Source organism: Heterodontus francisci, chromosome 14 (assembly GCF_036365525.1).
Source record: "Heterodontus francisci isolate sHetFra1 chromosome 14, sHetFra1.hap1, whole genome shotgun sequence".
Classification (NCBI taxonomy): Eukaryota; Metazoa; Chordata; class Chondrichthyes; order Heterodontiformes; family Heterodontidae; genus Heterodontus; species Heterodontus francisci.
Window position 1 is genome coordinate 110,386,724 of NC_090384.1, and position 20,348 is coordinate 110,407,071.

At 46.0% G+C, this 20,348-nt stretch overlaps 1 protein-coding gene across 1 annotated transcript in view; it reads right to left on the minus strand.

The window, feature by feature from the left end:
* The window catches only part of LOC137377363 (uncharacterized oxidoreductase YjmC-like), an 89,213-nt gene that overhangs the window by 54,186 nt on the left and 14,679 nt on the right, over nucleotides 1-20,348 (minus strand). The window contains 1 exon segment of the mRNA XM_068046963.1: nucleotides 5,891-6,079. Within this exon segment, the coding sequence (XP_067903064.1) occupies nucleotides 5,891-6,079 (189 nt within the window).

The following is a 20,348-nucleotide window of genomic DNA, read 5'->3' on the forward strand; positions in this document are numbered from 1 at the left end:
CAGTAGCAGATCTCCTCTTCCCATTACTGAGGAAATGTCTGTTCTCCTGCTCCTGACTTCCTCTGGCAATAATTGCAATGACAAGTCATTGAATCTGGATGCTGTGCTTCCTCTCTATCAAGTATCCATCTTAAATGTCTCCAATCTCCATTGGTGGACTTTCTATGCATTATACACCAGAGAATAAAGAATGTTTTATTTTCACCCACTCGCTGGTCTCTTTCTTCACCCCTTGCAGGTGAAGAGAGCGAGGATGGAGAAGGGGATTGGCAGAAGCCTGACACAAGTTCTCTAGCTCACTGATGCAAAGGAAGAGACCCTGCAAATAAGTGGCACAACTGTGTTCCTCAGTCAGAAATGGAGAGACAGGGAGCTTGCAGCTAGCTGGTGACAAAAATAAAAGTATTTGTGGTACACGTATCCTGACTTTATTTCATCAATAACTGAACTGAGAAGATTGAGTATGGTGCTTGTCAAAACTGTGACTTTGCCACGACTAAATTACATCTCATTCTTCTGTCTTCCGGCCCTTCACATGTACAGCAAGTGTCGCAGGACATCCATGAGGGTGATTCCTCAGAGGACCTCATTCTTTCTGAGGGTGCACCATCACAGGATAAACAGCCATGAATCAGTGCAAATACTTGCACTTTGATGGGTCCAGATAGACAGATGGTTGGGTTTTCACTTTGTGATTCACATCTCACAAGTGAGCATGTGCAGACACTGGTGGCAGGGACAGCTGTGGAGAGTCTGTGTCAGGGGTGCAATCCTCTACAAGCTCTACTCAGCTGGACACAGATGTTAAACCCTGAGGGATATCGTTGAGAAGGAGAATGTTTGAGGTGCATCAGCAACTGAGCTAAGTACTGAGAGATGTGCCACGCACACCCCACAATAGTGGAGAGGATGGAGCAGTCCAACTCAATTGCTCAGAGATTAGTGCTGCAGGAAATTGTGAGAATGTCTTCCTTGCTCTCCTCGATGGAGCCTCAAGCAAATGAGTCCATGTCTGCCATGGACCTGCAGACTTTGGATGCCGATTTGTCTGCAACTTGTCTGAAACAGGATGACAGATACATTATCTGTGGCCTTACAATGTGTCACTGGGCTGCATGAATCTGGCTGCAGCAGAGTGGTAGGAGTGACATGACACTGACCCAGGGGAGGGATGTGGAGACTTCACTCAAAGCGCTTCCACTTCTCACTCATTACCCCTTCAGTCAGTACCCGACATGCTGCCTCATCTCCTGATAGCTGAAATTGTCCCTGAACAGGTGGAGCGTGTTTAGCGCAGCCATCACAGGCTCCAAAATATAGTGGTCATGTGCCAGAAACATCTCAGTAGACAGGGTCAGCATTTCAGCATCTGTCTCTACCTCTGCTGAAGCAACACAGGTTGCACCACATTGACGTGATTGGAAGTGTAAATTGAAGCAATTGTAATTCACCAAGGATATACAGGTAACTAACAGAATGGTCTGTTATTACTTTTCCTTTATTTATAATGCCACATTAAATGTATTGATCAACAACATTTTCACATCAGTATTCCACCCCAAGGACCAACTCGCCCTTTCACTTGTTTCAGAATGAATGGCAATACATGATGGGACCCATTGGGCAGCAGTGCAATGGATGGATGTGTGCTTGAAGCACTGTTTATTGCAAAGGATGGGAATAGGGTGGCTGAGGGGTTGGTGTTGGGAGTGGACCACAGGATTTCATCTATTATGTTGCACCAGGTGAACCTTTGGGATATGAGGGAATCTTGAGCAGCAACGTCAGCAGCTGGTCTAGTGATGGGTGCCCCATCTTCGTCCAATACTTCTCTATGTTCTCCTCATCTGAAGATGGGTGATGAGCCCCTACGTTTTCTCCACTTGCAATCCCCTCTGCTGCTTGATGTTGTGCAGGACGCAGCAAACCACTATCATTCTGGATGCCTTGGCTGGCGAGTACTGATGGGTACCTCCAGGTCTATCAAGGGCGCCTGAAGTACATCATCAATATTCCAATAACTTGCACAATGACACACCTGTTTCTCATTGTAGCATCTCATTGGTGGAGCTCCTCACAGGTGTCGTGAGCCAATTTTGAAGGGGTATCTCTTGTCTCCTGAGTCAAACCTTAACTCTGCTTCCTGGAATGAAAAGGTCCGGAATGTTGGACTACCACAGAATGAAGGCATTAGAACAGCTCCTAGGGAATCTGCCACAGACTTGTATTAACCTCCTCTTGTGGTTTCACACCAACTGTGCAATAATGGATAAATATTTCTTACAAACACTCCTAGTTGCCGTGACAGTGCTCGGATATCCACATGTATACAGTTAATGACACCCTGTACCTGGGGGAATCCAGCCAGAGGTGAATCTGAATGTATATTCATTCTGTCATCATATTGTCATCATAGAGAAAGTTTACATAATTGTGAGCCCTGCCAAACAATCCATCAGTCACCTGCTTTATGTAGCTGTGTTGCCGTCAAGTAAGAGATTCTGGATATGTTGCCAGTAACACCCTGGAAGGATCTGGAAGTGAAGATGCTGAGGGGAGCAGTCATTCTGACAGTCACAGATAATGACTGACTACCAGGTCCAGCAGGGAACAGGTTTTCCTCAAGGAGGCTGCAGATGTTTGTAACAAGCTCAGCCTGCGGAGCTACTGCACTTCCGAGTGGTCAAGGACGCTGAGCCTCTGTCTGTAAACTCACTGATGTGGGTAAGTGCCTCCTGCAATTTCAGGCCCTCTCCCATGCACCTACCTCCTGTGCTGATCATACTGCAACATGACATTGCTGCCTTGGACGGTGATGGCTTCATCTTCTGATGTTCTATCGAATACATTAAGGTGCCTCCCATGCTGATCTTATCAGTCTGAAAGCCTCCAAGCTGGAAAGTAGCTGTACCCACACAAGCACTCTCTGTTCAACATTTGCCAGTGGGAACTGAGAGAGCGGCTGTAACAAGTGAATTTTTATTCAGATGGGACAATAAGAAATTCAAATAGGCACCTGGACTTCTGTTCAATCTCGCCTCCATTCCCCTGGTCAGTTTCCCAAACCTTGTGCTGCTCAATCAAGTTAATTAATGTTTCCTAAGGATGCTAATTGTGCAATTAAATACCCATCCGCCTGCAATAATTAAATCCCTGAAATCAGTGAGTAGGTTTCTCACTGGTTTCCCAATGCACCTGTTAACCCAGCAGTGTGTTGGGATTCGTTACACTCCGAGTGGAAAAATCTTAATTTTTAACGACACCACCCCACTCCTCGCTCCCACCCGCTCCCAACTCACCCATTCCTGGAGGTTAAAATTCCCTCTGTGACTTTAAAGTGGAGACTGAGTTAATGTCTAGCAACTTAAATCCAGTTTTCCCCACGCTCAACAACATCTGAAGACTACACCTGTTGTTGCAATCTGAGCTAAAGGAATCCCCTCGGGCTGTATACACCAAATATGGTTTTGCTGTAAAATATACATGGCAGGTAAAATGAAATGGAAGGGTTGTGAGGCAACTCACTCCTGTATTGAAGAAAACTGATTTCCTTTGCACTTTTTGGAATGTCAACTTGGTGCTGTTTTGAACTGTTTTGTAATGTATTTTTTTTTTTACAGATTTTTATGAATAAAGTATATTTTGGGGGAAAAAAATTCTGAGCTAAAGGACCATCAACTCAGTGAAAGATGCACTTCGGTCTGCCTGAAACTTGCTGGTCTTCCAGTGAAAAGAGCTGTCGACCACCAGGTGTTCCAGACTGGCACACTCCAAAATACAGGGCCATGTGCTGAGGGATACACTAAAGCTTGGGACAGCCATCGCAAAGGCTCAATGGGGAAAGGCCACTGTGTAAGGCACTCCCACTATACTATACAGAAGGGCTCAAAACTGTGTAAATCCCCTCCGGCTGTATGCACCAGAGAATGTTTGATGCAAAATATAAATGTAGATTGTAAATATACAATCGCTGTAATAGCAAGTGTAGTGAGGCACCTCATGTACTGTGTTATGGCAGTTTCTTTTCACCTCTGTGTAAAAGATAAGGGGGTCTGTGTACCTTTAAGGCTGAGAGAAGCTTTTATATTCTCTGGGCACAGTGTGTGCAAACAGCAAGCTTGTTTCCTAGACAACAGCAGGAGCGAGGGGTCACATACCATATTTTATCAGTTAACTGTGTGTAAAAGACTGGCTAGAACTGGTTTGATCTGGAGACCAGTGAAGCGTGCTCACATGAAGGATTTGTCTCTCTCAGCAGAACACCTACATTGACCTACAGGCTGTGTTTTGCCTAAAGAGGAAAAAAAACTCTGGAAAGGAATCATTGCATTGTTGGAGGTAGCAAAATCCTTCCAATCTCTAAGAAGTCTCTGCCTCAGGTGTGACTTTCTGTTGCCTTTTTGTGGTTCTGGGGGGAGCTCTGGAATTCTCAGCAAAGTTTCTACTGAGAGCCTGCTAATTTAAAATTCAAATAGACCTGTTGCTATGCTCTGTGTTAAAAGAGCAGTATGACACCTGCTGTAGGCAAACTGCCTTGAACGCCTATCCATTACTGACTGTTCATCAAATTCACCTGGAGACTTTGAGTGGCATCTGACTATTTGACTCTAGGACATCTCACCGAACCGGGAATGTAACTCAACAGGACATACAACCCAGCTATTTATTTATTCCTCAGAAACAGCTCTAATTCTAAACATCATTTTGAAACCAGTTAACCATTGGTTTTTGAATGTACGTGTGTGTGCATGAAGGTTAAGAGGAATAAGAAGTTATAAAGTCTTTTCAGACATAGATTTATTTCAATATTGTTTAAAATTTAGTTTATTAATAAATAGTTAATTTGTTGCTGTTTAAAGATACCTGGTTTGGTGCATTTTATTCTGGGGGTTAATAAAGTGTTTAATTTCCGGTAGGTGGGAAGCTTTACTGATATGCTGCGACCTGTGGAGTAACGGGACTAAATTGACAGTGTATTGCTCCCGCCTCGGTCGTAACAACTGTATTGAAAGAAACTGATCTGTATTACACTTTATGTAATTTGAACTGTTATAATATACTTTTACAAATTTTATGAATAAGGAATATTTTTGGGGAAACATTTCTGAGCTAAATGTTTAGCTGGACGTTAAAACGAATCAATGGATATGTACACTGTGTAGTTATGTAATGACTCCTTCACTTTTCTCCCAGTTGGTGAAGATACAAATCTCCCTGCTCGTGTGCAAACCTGCAGGAGTAAATATAAAGGAAGAAGATAAAAGTGTTAAAATTCATGATCAGACCTCAATGAGAGATATTTTCTGTTTTGCCAATTCCTCGGGGGGGTGAAGGTACATTACGGAACCTGGCTTTTGCTGGGTTACTATAAGAGTTTAATACAAAAGATTTTTGTTTAAAAAAATACAGATGCAATATCACTCAAGTTAGGGAGGTGGGTGTTGTCCTAGAGAACACTGATCTCACTGGGTAGGTGGGTGTACAGTGAAGTATCTCACTGCTATTGTTATTTCCTGCCTTTGGAGTGGGAAAGCCTAATTTGATGGGATTTTGCGAGGTCTTTGCCTGTGCCAGGAGATTACATAGTAGGTGGGGAGTGTTTGGATCTGTGTTTCCCTGTTACTCCAGGCCTGAAGCGGACAGGCTCACATGGTGTTTCACTGTCCATTTCTTTGAATATTTGTGTATTTCTCTAATGAATTCTGGAACATTCCTTTTCCTTTTTATTCCCACTTCACTTCCAACGCACCTTAAGCAGCACTGAAACATTGTTTGCGAGGCTGTGAATTATCCGACCTGACACCTGACTGGCTCAGTCCATTCAGTTCAAACAGAAAAGAGAGATTAAGAGGTTACAGAGTTTCTACTGATCCTGGTATTCTGCACTCACCGTAAGCTGCCACCCATCCGATTCCCACCTCTTTGGCCTTTTGAATAGCCAAATCCATACAGAAGTTGCCGACCACAGGCCCGATCAAGTTATTGCCATTCACCAGGGCTGTGGCCACTGTTGACTTTTCAATCACAGGTTCTCCATCCTTAGCACAGATTCCAGTATTCAGATCTCTCAGATACATATCTGCAACACAGACAGACTGACAGTGAGGATCGTACCCTGATACTGACCCTGACCCAAACCCTGAAACTGACCCCAACCCAACCCCAATACAACACAGACTGACAGTGAGGATCGTACCCTGATACTGACCCTGACCCAAACCCTGAAACTGACCCCAACCCAACCCCAATACAACACAGACTGACAGTGAGGATCGTACCCCTGACACTGACTCTGACCCTAACCCCGAAACTGACCCCAACCCAACCCCAATACAACACAGACTGACAGTGAGGATTGTACCCCTGACACTGACTCTGACCCTAACCCCGAAACTGACCCCAACCCAACCCCAATACAACACAGACAGACTGACAGTGAGGATTGTTCCCCTGACTCTGACCCCAATGGTAACCCAATGCAGATCCGACCGGTTGATGTGGGCAATGCTGTTGATGTGGTGTACATGGTCTTTCAAAAGGCATTTGATACAATGCCACACAACAGACTTGTGAGAAAACTTGTAGCTCATGGAATAAAAGGGACAGCAGCATGGATATGGAATTGGCTGAGTGACAGGAAACTAAGAGTAGTGGTTAATGGATGTTTTTCGGGCTAGAGGAAGGTTTGTAGTGGAGTTCCCCAGGGGTCAGTTTTGGGACCCTTGTTTTTCCTGATATATATTAATGACCTAGACCTTGGTGTACAGGGCACAATTTCAAAGTTTGCAGATGATACGTATCTTGGAAATGTTGTGAACTGTGAGGAGGATAGTGCAGAACTTCAAAAGGACATAGACAAGTTGGTGGAATGGGAGCTCAAGTGGCAGATGAAGTTCAACACAGAGAAATATGAAGTGATCCATTTTGGTAGGAAGAACATGGAGAGACAATATAAAATAAAGGGAACAATTCTAAAGGGGGTGCAGGAGCAGAGGGACCTGGGTGTATATGTGCATAAGTAATCGAAGATGGCAGAACAGGTTGAGAGAGCGGTTAATAAAGCATACAGTATCCTGGGCTTCATTAATAGGGGCATAGAGTACAAGAGCAAGAAAGTTATGTTGAACTTGTATAAGACACTAGTTCAGCCTCAGCTGGAGTATTGTGTCCAGTTCTGGGCACCGCACTTTAGGAAAGACGTGAGGGCATTGGAGAGAGTACAGAAAAGATTCACAAGAATGGTTCCACGGATGAGGAATTTCAGTTATGAAGATCGATTGGAGAAGTTAGGACTGTTTTTCTTGGAGAAGAGAAGGCTGAGAGGTGATTTGAACAAAGAACAAAGAACAGTACAGCACAGGAACAGGCCATTCGGCCCTCCAAGCCTGCGCTGATCTTGATGCCTGCCTAAACTAAAACCTTCTGCACTTCCGGGGTCCGTATCCCTCTATTCCCATCCTATTCATGTATTTGTCAAGATGTCTCTTAAACGTCTCTATGGTATCTGCTTCCACCACCACCCCCAGCAACAAGTTCCAGGCACTCACCACCCTCTGTGTAAAGAACCTGCCTCGCACATCCCCTCTAAACTTTGCCCCTCTCACCTTAAACCTATGTCCCCTAGTAACTGACTCTTCCACCCTGGGAAAAAGCTTCTGACTATCCACTCTGTCTATGCCACTTATAACTTTGTAAACCTCTATCATGTCGCCCCTCCACCTCCGTCGTTCCAGTGAAAACAATCCGAGTTTTTCCAGCCTCTCCTCATAGCTAATACCCTCCAGACCAGGCAACATCCTGGTAAACCTCTGCTGTACCCTCTCCAAAGCCTCCACGTCCTTCTGGTAGTGTGGCGACCAGAATTGCACGCAATTTGATAGAGGTATTCAAAATCATGAGGGATCTGGACAGAGTAGATAGAGAGAAACTGTTCCCACTCGTGAAAGAATCGAGAATGAGAGGACACAGATTTAAAGTAATTAAATTAAAGAATTAGGGTAAGAGAAGCAAAAGCGAGTGGTTAAGGTCTGGAATGCGCTTCCTGAGACTATGATGGAGGCAGGTTCAATTGAAGCATTCAAAAGGGAATTAGACAGTTATATGAAAAGGAAGCAATGTGGTTGACTCTTAAATACCCTCTGAGATGGCATAGCAAGCCACTCAGTTCAAAGGCAATTAGGGATGGGCAATAAATGCTGGCCTCGCCAGTGACACCCACATCCCATGAACGAATAAAAAAAAAGAATGTGCAGGGTGACGGGGAGAAGGTGGGGGAATGGCACTAAATGAATTGCTCTTGTGGAGAGCTGGTGCAGACACGATGGGCTGAATGGCCTCCTCCTGCACTGAAACATTTCTGTGATTCTGTAACCCTGACAGGCTTCCAATAATGTGCTTGTGTGAAAAACTTTGATAAATGATGGTTTGTACATTGAGATGTTTGATAAATTGTTTTGAATGTTGAGGTGTTTCTTAGAGTATCTGCCATAAGAACATAAGAACTAGGAGCAGGAGTAGGCCGTCCGGCCCCTCGAGCCTGCTCCGCCATTCAATAAGATCATGGCTGATCTTTTCGTGGACTCAGATCCACTTACCCGCGCTCTCACCGTATCCCTTAATTCCTTTATTGTTCAAAAAGATATCTACCTTAGCTTTAAAAACATTTACTGAAGAAGCGTCAACTACTTCACTGGGCAAGGAATTCCATAGATTAACAACCCTCTGGGTGAAGAAGTTCCTTCTTAATTCAGTCCTAAATCTGCTCCCTCTAATCTTGAGGCTATGCCCTCTTGTCCTAGCTTCACCTGCCAGTGGAAACATCCTCTCTACTTGTATCTTATCTATTCCCTTCATGATTTTATATGTTTCTATAAGATCCCCCCTCATTCTTCTGAATTCCAATGAATATAATCCCAATCTACTCAGTCTCTCCTCATAAACCAACCCCCTCAACTCCAGAATCAACCTAGTGAACCTCCTCTGCACCCTCTCCAGTGCCAGTACATCCTTTCTCAAGTAAGTAGACCAAAACTGCACACAGTACTCCAGGTGCGGCCTCACCAGTACCTTATACAGCTGCAACATAACCTCTCTGCTTTTAAACTCAATCCCTTTAGCAATGAAGGACAACATTCCATTTGCCTTCCTAATTACGTGCTGTACCTGCAGACCAACCTTCTGCGATTCATGCACAAGGACACCCAGGTCCCTCTGCATAGCAGCATGCTGCAACTTTTTACCATTCAAGTAATAATCCTTTTTACTGTTACTCCTACCGAAATGAATGACTTCACATTTATTAACATTGTATTCCATCTGCCAGACCTTTGCCCACTCACTCAATGTATCTATGTTCCTCTGCAAAGTTTCACAGTCATCTGCACACTTTGCTCTGCCTCTCATCTTAGTGTCATGTGCAAACTTTGACACCCTACACGTGGTCCCCAACTCCAAATCATCTATATAAATTGTAAATAATTGCGGTCCCAACACCGATCCCTGAGGCACACCACTAGTGACTGATTGCCAACCAGAATAGCACTCATTTATCCCCACTCTCTGCTTCCTGTTAGTCAACCAATCCTCTATCCATGCTAATACTTTACCCCTAACGCCATGCATCCTTATCTTATGCAGCAGCCTCTTGTGCGGCACCTTGTCGAAGGCCTTTTGGAAATCTAGGTACACCACATCCACTGGGCCCCCATTGTCCACCTTGCTCGTAATGTCATCATAGAATTCCAAAAGATTTGTCAAGCATGACCTGCCCTTCATGAACCCATGCTGCGTCTGCCCAACGGGACAATTTCTATCGAGATGCCCTGCTATTTCTTCCTTGATAATAGACTCAAGCATCTTCCCCACTACAGAGGTTAAGCTAACTGGTCTATAATTCCCCATCTTTTGTCTACCTCCCTTTTTAAACAGTGGCGTCACATCTGCTGTTTTCCAATCTGCTGGGACTACCCCAGAGTCCAGCGAATTTTGGAAAATTACCATCAGTGCACCTGCTATTTCTCCCGCCATCTCTTTTAGTACCCTGGGATGAATTCCATCAGGGCCAGGAGACTTATCAATCCTTAGCTCCATTAGCTTGCCCAACACTACCTCTTCCGTAATAATGATTGTTTCCAGGCCCTCACCTACGTTCGTCTCTTTGTCAATTACTGGCATGTTATTAATGTCCTCCACTGTGAAGACCGATACAAAATACCTGTTCAATGCCTCGGCCATTTCATCATATCCCATAACTAAATACCCCTTCTCATCCTCTAAAGAACCAACATTTACTTTAGCCACTCTTTTTCGTTTTATATATTTATGGAAACCTTTGCTATCTGTCTTTATATTCTGTGCTAGTTTTTTCTCATGTTCTATCTTACATTTCTTTATAGCTCTTTTTGTGGCTTTCTGTTGACCTTTAAAGTTTTCCCAATCTTCTAGTTTCATGCTGTTTTTGGCCACTTTGTATGCCTTCTCTTTCAATTTGATAGCCTCCCTTATTTCCTTAGACACCCATGGCAGATTACCCCTTTTCTTCCAGTCCTTCCTTTTCACTGGATTATACTTTTGCTGAGCACTTTGAAAAATTGCTTTGAAAGTCCTCCACTGCTCGTCAACTGTCCCACCATAAAATCTTTGTTTCCAGTCTACTTTAGCCAAGTCCTCCCTCATTCTATTGTAGTCCCCCTTGTTCAAGCGCAGAACCCTGGTATTGGATTTTATCTTCACACTCTCCATCTGTATTTTAAATTCAACTATACTGTGATCACTCCTTCCAAGAGGATTCCTAACTATGAGGTCATTAATTATTCCTGTCTCATTACACAGGACTAGATCTAGGATCGCTTGCTCCCTCGTCGGTTCCATTACATACTGTTCAAGAAAACTATCACGGATACACTCAACAAACTCCTCCTCAAGGCTACCCTGACTGAGCTGGTTCGACCAATCTACATGTAGATTAAAATCCCCCATGATAATTGCCGTACCATTTTTACAGGCATTAGTTATTTCTTTGTTTATTGCCCGCCCCAATGTGATATTATTTGGTGGCCTATAGACTACGCCTATCAATGACTTTTTCTTCTTAGAGTTTCTAATTTCCACCCAAATGGATTCAACCTCATTCTCCATAGAACCTATATCATCTCTCAGCACCACCCTGATGTCGTCCTTGAATATCAGAGCTACACCACCTCCCTTACCTTCCTGTCTGTCCTTCCGAATAGTCTGGTACCCCTGGATATTTAACTCCCAGTTGTGACCAACCTGTAACCATGTCTCCGTAATGGCTACCAAATCATATTCATTCGCGATGATTTGTGCCGTTAACTCATCAACCTTGTTACGAATGCTCCGAGCATTCAGGTAAAGTGCCTTTATGCTAGCTTTCTTACCCTCATGATTTCCAACATCTCTAATAATAACTCCTAAGTTATCCTTCCGTTCTGCTTCTTTCATAGTCTGCCTTGAACTTAAACCCTCCTGCACACATGTTAACCTGCTGCTTACCTTTTTATTTACCATCATACTCCCTGTCGTTTTCCCTTTCCCTTCCCCCCCGAGTCACTAGTTTAAAGTCCTAGAGACCACCCTATTTATCCGTTTCACTAGAACACTAGTTCCAGATCGGTTCAGGTGGAGACCGTCCCATCGGTACAGATCCCCCCGGTTCCAAAACTGATGCCAATGCCCCATGAAATGGAACCCCTCTTTCCCACTCCACTCCCTTAGCCACGTATTTACTTCCCTAATATTCTTATCCCTAAGCCAATTTGCACATGGCTCGGGCAGTAATCCGGAGAATATGACCCTCGAGGACCTGTTCCTTAATTTCGTTCCTAGTGCTTTATAATCCCCAAACAGGTCCTCCATCCTAGCCTTGCCTATGTTGTTAGTCCCAACGTGGACCACAACAACTGGATCCTCCCCCTCCCGCTCCCATATCCTTTCAAGCCGGTCAGAGATGTCCTGCACCCTGGCACCGGGCAGGCAACACACCATGCGGGACCCCGATCCGGCTTGCAAAGGGTACTATCTATCCCCCTAATTATAGAATCCCCTATAACTACCACTTGTCTTTTTGCTCCCCCCTCTTGAATGGCCTTCTGCACTATGGTGCCATGGTCAGTTGGCTCATCCTCCTCGCAGCCCTTTTCCTCATCCACACAGGGAGCAAGTATCTCGTACCTGTTGGATAAGGTCAAAGGCTGAGGCTCCTCCACTCCTGAACTCAGGATCCCCCTACCTGCCTCACTTGCAATCACACCCTGTTGTCCCTGATCACTAACTGAATCTGCCAGACAGATAAGAAGGTAATGTAGGAGTCCCCGGAGAGCATCCCACTTTCTAACCAGTATTCAGTTCTGAGTACCGATAGGAGAGAAGATTCCTGTGGAGGGTGTAGCGAGAGTCATGACCAGAGCACCATGGGTGGCTCAGCTGTGCAGGAAGGGAGGAGAAAAGACAGGAGAGCAACAGTGGTAGGGGATTCTATCGTTAGGGAAACAGATAGGCGTTTCTGTGGTCGCAGAAGTGATTCGAGGATGTTGCCTCCCTGGTGCAAGGGACATGGATATCACCGAGCGGCTACAGAGTATTCTGGAGGGCGAGGGTGCACAGCCAGAGGTCGTGGTCCACATTGGTACCAACAATATAGGAAGAAAGAGGGATGAGGTCCTGCAGGCTGAGTTTAGGGAGTTAGGAACAAGATTAGCAAGCAGGACCTCAAAGGTAGTAATCTCTGGATTACTCCCAAGGCCACATGTTTGTGAATATAGAAATAGGAAAATACACCAGATGAATGCGTGACTTGAGAGATGGTGCCAGAGGGAGGGCTTCAGATTTCTGGGACATTGGGACCAGTTCTGGGGAAGGTGGGACCTGCACAAGCTGGACGGTCTACACCTGAACAGGACTGGGATGAATATCCTTGCAGGGAGGTTTGCTAGTTCTGTTGGGGATGGTTTAAACTAGATTGGCAGGGGGATGGGAACCTGAGGGCAGCTTCAGATAGGACAATTTCAGGGCAGGGAACAGGAGAAAATTAGCAAATAACTCTGAAAGACAGAAGAAGCAAAGGTTAAAAAGTCTGCAGCACAGGAATTGGGCAGTGTTAACAGGTATTTATTTAAATGCAAGGAGCATAGTAAATAAATCCAATGAGTTGAGGACACAGATAGACACATGGCAACATGATATCATTGCTATAACGGAAATCTGGCTTAAAGAGGGGCAAAAATGGCAGCTCAACATCTCTGGATATAGAGTTTTCAGGCGGGATAGAGAGGGGTTAAAAAAGGAGGGGGTGTAGCATTATTGGTTAAGGAATCAGCTGTGAGGAGGGATGATATGCTAAATGAATCATCAAATGAGGCCACATGGGTTGAGCTCAGAAATAAAAAAGGGGCAGACACACTACTAGGAGTGTACTATAGACCCCCAAATAGTGAGAGGGAGATAGAAGAACAAATACATAGGTAAATTTCTGAGTGCAAAAACAATAGAGCAATAATAGTTGGGAATTTCAGCTACACTAATATCAACTGGGATACAAACAGTGTGAAGGGCACAGAGGGTGAAAAATTCTTGAAGTGCATTCAAGAGAACTTTATTAGCCAGCACGTAACAAGCCGAATGAGAGGGGAAGCAATTGTAGATTTAGTCTTCGGTAATGAAGCTGGGCAAGTGGATGCAGTAGCAATGGGTGACCATTTTGGAGATAGTGACCATAATAGTTAGTTTCAGCATAATCATGGAAAAGGACAAAGACAGAACAGGAGTAAAAGTTCTGATGAAAGATCACTGACCTGAAACATTAACTCTGCTTCTCTCTCCACAGATGCTGCCAGACCTGCTGAGTATTTCCCGTGTTTCTTGTTTTTATTTCAGATTTCCAGCATCTGCAGTATTTTGCTTTTATTATAGTAAAAGTTCTAAATTGGGGGAAGGCAAATTTTACGAAACTGAGAGGTGACCTGGTGAAAGTGGACTGGATACAGCTACTTGATGGAAAATCAGTGGCAAACCAGTGGGAGGCATTCAAAAGGGGGATACTACAGGCACAGTGCAGGCATGTCCCCACAAAGGTAAAGGGTGGTATGGCCAAATCTACAGCCCCCTGGTTATCTAGAAGCATACAGAGTAAGATAAAGCAGAAAAAGAAAGCTTATGCTGGTCACAAAAAACTTAATACTTTAGAAAGCCTAGAGGAGTATAGAAAGTGCAGGTTGAAGTAAAAAAAAAGGAAATTAGAAAAGCAAAGAGAGGACATGAAAAATTATTGGCAGATAAAATCAAGGAAAATGCAAAGATGTTTTATCAGTACATTAAGAGCATGAGGATAAATAAGGAAAGGGTAGGGCCTATCAGAGACGTACAAGGGAACTTATGCTTGGATGCAGAAGATGTGGGCAGGGTTCTTGATAAGTTTTTTGTCTCTGTCTTCACAAAGGAGAGGGATGATGCAGACATTGTAGTAAAAGAGGAGCAGTGTGAAATATTAGATACGATAAACATAATGAGAGAGGAAATACTAGAGGGTCTGACATCCTTGAAATTGGATAAATCACCAGGGCCAGATGGATTGCATCCCAGGTTGTTAATGGAGCCAAGAAGGAAATAGCAGATGCGCTGAGGATCATCTTCAAATCCTCACTGGATACGAGCGAGGTACCAGAGGATTGGAGATCTGTGAACGTTATACCAACGTTTAAAAAGGGTGCGAGGGATAGGCCAAATAATTATAGGCCGGTCAGTCTGACCTCGGTGGTGGTAAATTGTTCGAATCAATTTTGAGGGACAGGATAAATGCCACTTAGAAAAGCACGGATTAATCAGGGATAGTCAGCATGGATTTGTTAAGGGAAGGTCATGTCTTACTAACTTGATTGAGTTTTTTGAGGAAGTAACAAGGAGCATTGATGAGAGTAGTGCAGTGGATGTGGTCTACATGGATTTTAATAAGGCATTTGACAAGGTCCCACATGGCAGACTGGTCAGAAAAATGAAAGTCCATGGGATACAGGGGAATGTGGCAGGTTGGATCCAAAATTGGCTCAGGGCCAGGAAACAAAGGGTAATAGTCGACGGATGCTTTTGCAAATGGAAAGCGGTTTCCAGTGGCATTCCACAGGGCTCAGTGTTGGGACCCTTGCTGTTTGTGGTTATATATTAATGATTTGGACTTAAATGTGGGGGGCATGATAGGGAAATTTGCTGATGACGCAAAAATTGGCTGTGCAGTTGATATTGAAGAGGATAGCTGTAGACTCCAGAATGATATCAATGGTTTGGTTGAGTGGGCGGAAAAGTAGCAAATGGAATTCAATCCAGAGAAGTGTCAGGTAATGCATTTGGGGAGGGCAAACAAAGCGAGGGAATACACAATAAACACGAGGATATTGAGAGGGGTCGAAGAAGAGACCTTGGAGTGCATGTCCACAGGTCCCTGACGGTGGCAGGACAGGTAAAGTGAAGAAGGCATATGGAATGCTTTCCTTTATTGGCTGAGGTATAGAATACAAAAGCAGGATGTAATGCTGGAACTGTATCTTCTTCTTCTTCTCCTTCTTTGGCCTCCTTATCTCGAGAGACAATGGGTAAGCGCCTGGAGGTGGTCAGTGGTTTGAGAAGCAGACCCTGGAGTGGCTATAAAGGCCAATTCTAGAGTGACAGACTCTTCCACAGGTGCTGTAGAAAAAATTTGTTTGTCGGGGCTGTTACACAGTTGGCTCTCCCCTTGCGCTTCTGTCTTTTTTCCTGCCAACTGCTAAGTCTCTTCGACTCACCACACTTTAGCCCCGCCTTTATGGCTGCCCAACAGCTTTGGCGATCGCTGGCAACTGACTCCCACGACTTGTGATCAATGTCACAGGACTTCATGTCGCGTTTGCAGACATCTTTAAAGCGCAGACATGGACGGCCGGTAGGTCTGATACCAGTGGCGAGCTCGCTGTACAGTACGTCCTTGGGGATCCTGCCATCTTCCATGCGGCTCACATGGCCAAGCCATCTCAAGCGCCTTTGACTCAGTAGTGTATATAAGCTGGGGATGTTGGCCGCCTCGAGGACTTCTGTGTTGGAGATGTGGTCCTGCCACCTGATGCCAAGGATTCTCCGGAGGCAGTGAAGATGGAATCAATTGAGACATCTCTCTTGGCTGACATACGTTGCCAGTCCTCGCTGCCATAGAGCAAGGTACTGAGGGCACAGGCTTGATACACTCGGACTTTTGTGTTCCATGTCAGTGCGCCATTTTCCCACTCTCTTGGCCAGTCTGGACATAGCAGTGGAAGCCTTTCCCATGCGCTTGTTGATTTCTGCATCTAGAGACAGGTTACTGGTGATAGTTGAGTCTAGGTAGGTGAACTCTTGAACCACTTCCAGAGCGTGGTCGCCGATATTGATGGATGAAGCATTTCTGACGTCCTGTCCCATGATGTTCGTTTTCTTGAGGCTGATGGTTAGGCCAAATTTATTGCAGGCAGCCGCAATCCTGTCGATGAGTCTCTGCCGACACTCTTCTGTGTGGGATGTTAATGCAGCATCGTCAGCAAAGAGGAGTTCCCTGGAGGACTTTCCGTACTTTGGTCTTCGCTCTTAGATGGGCAAAGTTGAACAACCTGCCACCTGATCTTGTGTGGAAGAAAATTCCTTCTTCTGAAGACTTGAACGCATGTGAAAGCAGCAGGGAGAAGAAGATCCCAAACAGTGTAGGTGCGAGAACACAGCCCTGTTTCACACCACTCAGGATAGGAAAGGGCTCTGATGAGGAGCCACCATGTTGAATTGTGCCTTTCATATTGTCATGGAATGAGGTGATGATACTTAGTAGCTTTGGTGGACATCCGATCTTTTCTAGTAGTCTGAAGAGACCACGTCTGCTGACGAGGTCAAAGGCTTTGGTGAGATCAATGAAAGCAACGTAGAGGGGCATCTGTTGTTCGCGGCATTTCTCCTGTACCTGACGAAGGGAGAACAGCATGTCAATGGTGGATCTCTCTGCTCGAAAGCCACACTATGCCTCAGGGTAGACTCGCTCAGCCAGCTTCTGGAGTCTGTTTAAAGGGACTCGAGCGAAGACTTTCCCCACTATGCTGAGCAGGGAGATTCCACGGTAGTTGTTGCAGTCACCGCGGTCACCCTTGTTCTTATAGAGGGTGATGATATTGGCATCGCGCATGTCCTGTGGTACTGCTCCCTCGTCCCAGCACAGGCAAAGCAGTTCGTACAGTGCTGAGAGTATAGCAGTACTCTTGATTATTTCAGGGGTAATGCCGTCCTTCCCAGGGGCTTTTCCGCTGGCTAGAGAATCAATGGCATCACTGAGTTCCGATTTTGCTGGCTGTTCGTCCAGCTCATCCATGACTGGCAGAGACTGGGCTGCATTGTGGGCAGTCTCAGTGACAACATTTTCCCTGGAGTACAGTTCCAGGTAGTGCTCCACCCAGCGGTCCATTTGCTTGCGTTGGTCAATGATTGTGTCCCCTGATTTAGATTTGATGCGGGGGGGGGCGATCTTCTTGATGGTTGGCCCAAAAGCTCTCTTAATGCCTTCATACATTCCTCTGATATTTCCGGTGTCTGAGGCCAGCTGAATATGACTGCATAGGTGTTGCCAGTAGTCATTTGCGCAGCGCCTGGCTGTTCTTTGTGCAGTGCTTCTGGCTGCTTTAAGTGCTACTTTTGTTAACTCGCTGGGGGCTTTCTTGTAGTTCAACAGTGCAATGTGCTGAGCGGCTATGACAGGTTCCAGCTCTTCAAAATGAGATTGAAACCAGTCTGTATTCTGCTTCACACGTTTGCCGTAGGTGGTCAAAGCTGACTCATAGATGGCGTCTCTGATGTGGGCCCACTTGGTCTCTGCATCCCCTGTGGGAGTGTTTTGAAGGGCTTTTTCAAGTGAATTTAGAAATTTTTGTAACAGCTGTGGATAAGAAATTCTGCTCGTGTTGATGCGCGGGTGGCCCTTCTGCTTGGAGTGATGCAGCTTCTTTGGTTTGAGGCTAACCTTGCTGCACACCAGGGAGTGGTCGGTGTCGCAGTCCGCACTGTGGAAGTTGCGTGTGATTTGAACACAGTTTAAGGAGGCTCGCCTTGTGACGATGAGGTCCAGCTGGTGCCAACGACATGATCTTGGGTGCCTCCAAGAAACCTGGTGACAGGGTTTGGTGTGAAAGAACGAGTTGGTGATGCAGAGGTTATGATAGGTACACAACTCAAGCAGTCTCTGTCCATTCTCATTCATCCTTCCAATGCCATAGCGCCCAAGGCAGGAGGGCCATGAGTCATGGTCGGCCCCAACCCTGGCATTAAAGTCCCCCAGCAGGAACAGATGTTTGGTATTGGGGATGCTACTAATGATGTTATGGAGTTCCTCGTAGAACTGGTCTTTAGCTTCAGGTGGGGAGCAGAGTGTTGGAGCATAGATGCTGAGTAGGTATACTGGATCAGAGGCGGTGAGCAGTCGAATGGACAGGATGCGTTCCGAGCCATTTGAAGGTGGCTCTATCATGCTGAGCAAAGAGTTTCTGATGACGAAGCCCACTCCATGCTGTCTTGGTTCTTCAGGATCCCTGCCCTGCCAGAAGGTGTAGTCTCGCTCTGCTAGAGATCCACTCACAGGGAGGTGTGTCTCCTGAAGTGCTGCAATGTCCACATTGAGTCTACTGAGCTCGTTGTTAATGATGGAGGTCTCCCAAGAGTTGTTGATTTGTGTAAGGTCTTCTGACAGGCCAGGACACATAGTTCTGACGTTCCAGCTTGCAAAGCGAAGGGCTGGTACCTTCTTTCCTTTTTTCGTGTTGTTTGGTGCGGTGTATCAGTCCACCTTTCGGGCAATGACCCTGAGCTCCAAGCACCCATTGAAGCAGGTGGACTGTGGCGGGACAGAACCTTATTGACCGTGGGCTGCCCGGTTTGAGACGGGCGGTAGCTGTCCAGTGAGGTGCGATGACCTCTCCCACTGGCAAAGGCAACCCATGGCGCCCAATCTCTAAGCCAATTGAGCTGGACTTATAACCGTTAACTACTGCCTTCCGTGTTGTTTCGGTCACTGTGAGGCAACTATGGAGTGACCTCTCCATGGCGCATGCCTGGGTGAATATATGGAGGTTGTGAGTTGCCCAAGCATCAAAACCCCGCTCTCGGCCTTTCTGGTGGGGTCCAAAGGAGTGCAGAGCACGACGTTTGGCACCAGTATGGCTGCAGGAACTGCCGGAAACATGCCAAAGGTGACACATGACCGCCTACGGGGTTCCGCTCCGGATTTTCTGTTCGGGTTTACTCCCTTAGCCTTGGTCTCTCCCGAGACGCCCACAAGGCAGTGGGGTTGTTAGGTCCCCTGCTCAGGGATAGGTGGATGCCGGTGGGAGGAGGGGGGGCGAGGGGGAGGGGTGGAGGGAAGGGGGTGCGAGGGGGAGCTGGGAAGGGGGCTGTAGAGGAACTGTATAAAACGCTGGTTAGGCCACAGTTGGAGTATTGTGTATAGTTCTGGTCACCACATTACAGGAAGGATATAATTGCTCTGGAGAGAATACAGAGGAGATTTACAAGAATGTTGCCAGGGCTCGAAAATTGCAGCCGTGAAGAAAGATTGGATAGGCTAGGGTTGTTTTCCTTAGAACACAGGAGGCTGAGGGGTGACTTAATTGAGGTGTACAAAATTATGAGGGGCCTAGATAGAGTAGACAGGAAGGACCTATTTCCCCTAGCGGAGAGGTCAATTACCAGGGGGCACAGATTTAAGGTGATTGGTAGAAGGATTAGAGGGGACATGAGGAAAAACTTTTCACCCAGAGGGTGGTGGGTGTCTGGAATTAACTGCCTGGATCAGTGGTGGAGGCAGAAACCCTCAACTCATTTAAAAGGTACCTGGACATGCGCCTGAGGTGCTGTAACCTGCAAGGCTACAGACCAGGTGCTGGAAGGTGGGATTAGAATGGGCGGCTAGTTTTTTTGGCTGGCGCAGACACAATGGGCTGAATGGTCTCCTTCTGTGCTGTAATTGTTCTATGGTTCTATCATGGGGCTGCACCCCATCACTGTTTCCCCAGTTGCAGGCACAAGCTGTGGCAGGTCAGGCTGCACTTTCTAGAAATTGTTGGGGGGAGGGGCAGATTAGGAGAGAAAATCACAACAGATTCAAACCTTCCAGCTGTTGTTTCAGAAAAGCACTGGTCAAAAGGCAGGAGCAGCCCACCCCATGACAAGTAACCCCATCCCCAATCCCCAGATACCCTCATCCCCCAAATCACCCATCTCCCAAATCCCTCACCCCCAGATCCCCGATTCCCCAGATCCCTCACCCCCCCCCCAGATCCCCCATCCCCCTCACCTCCAGATCC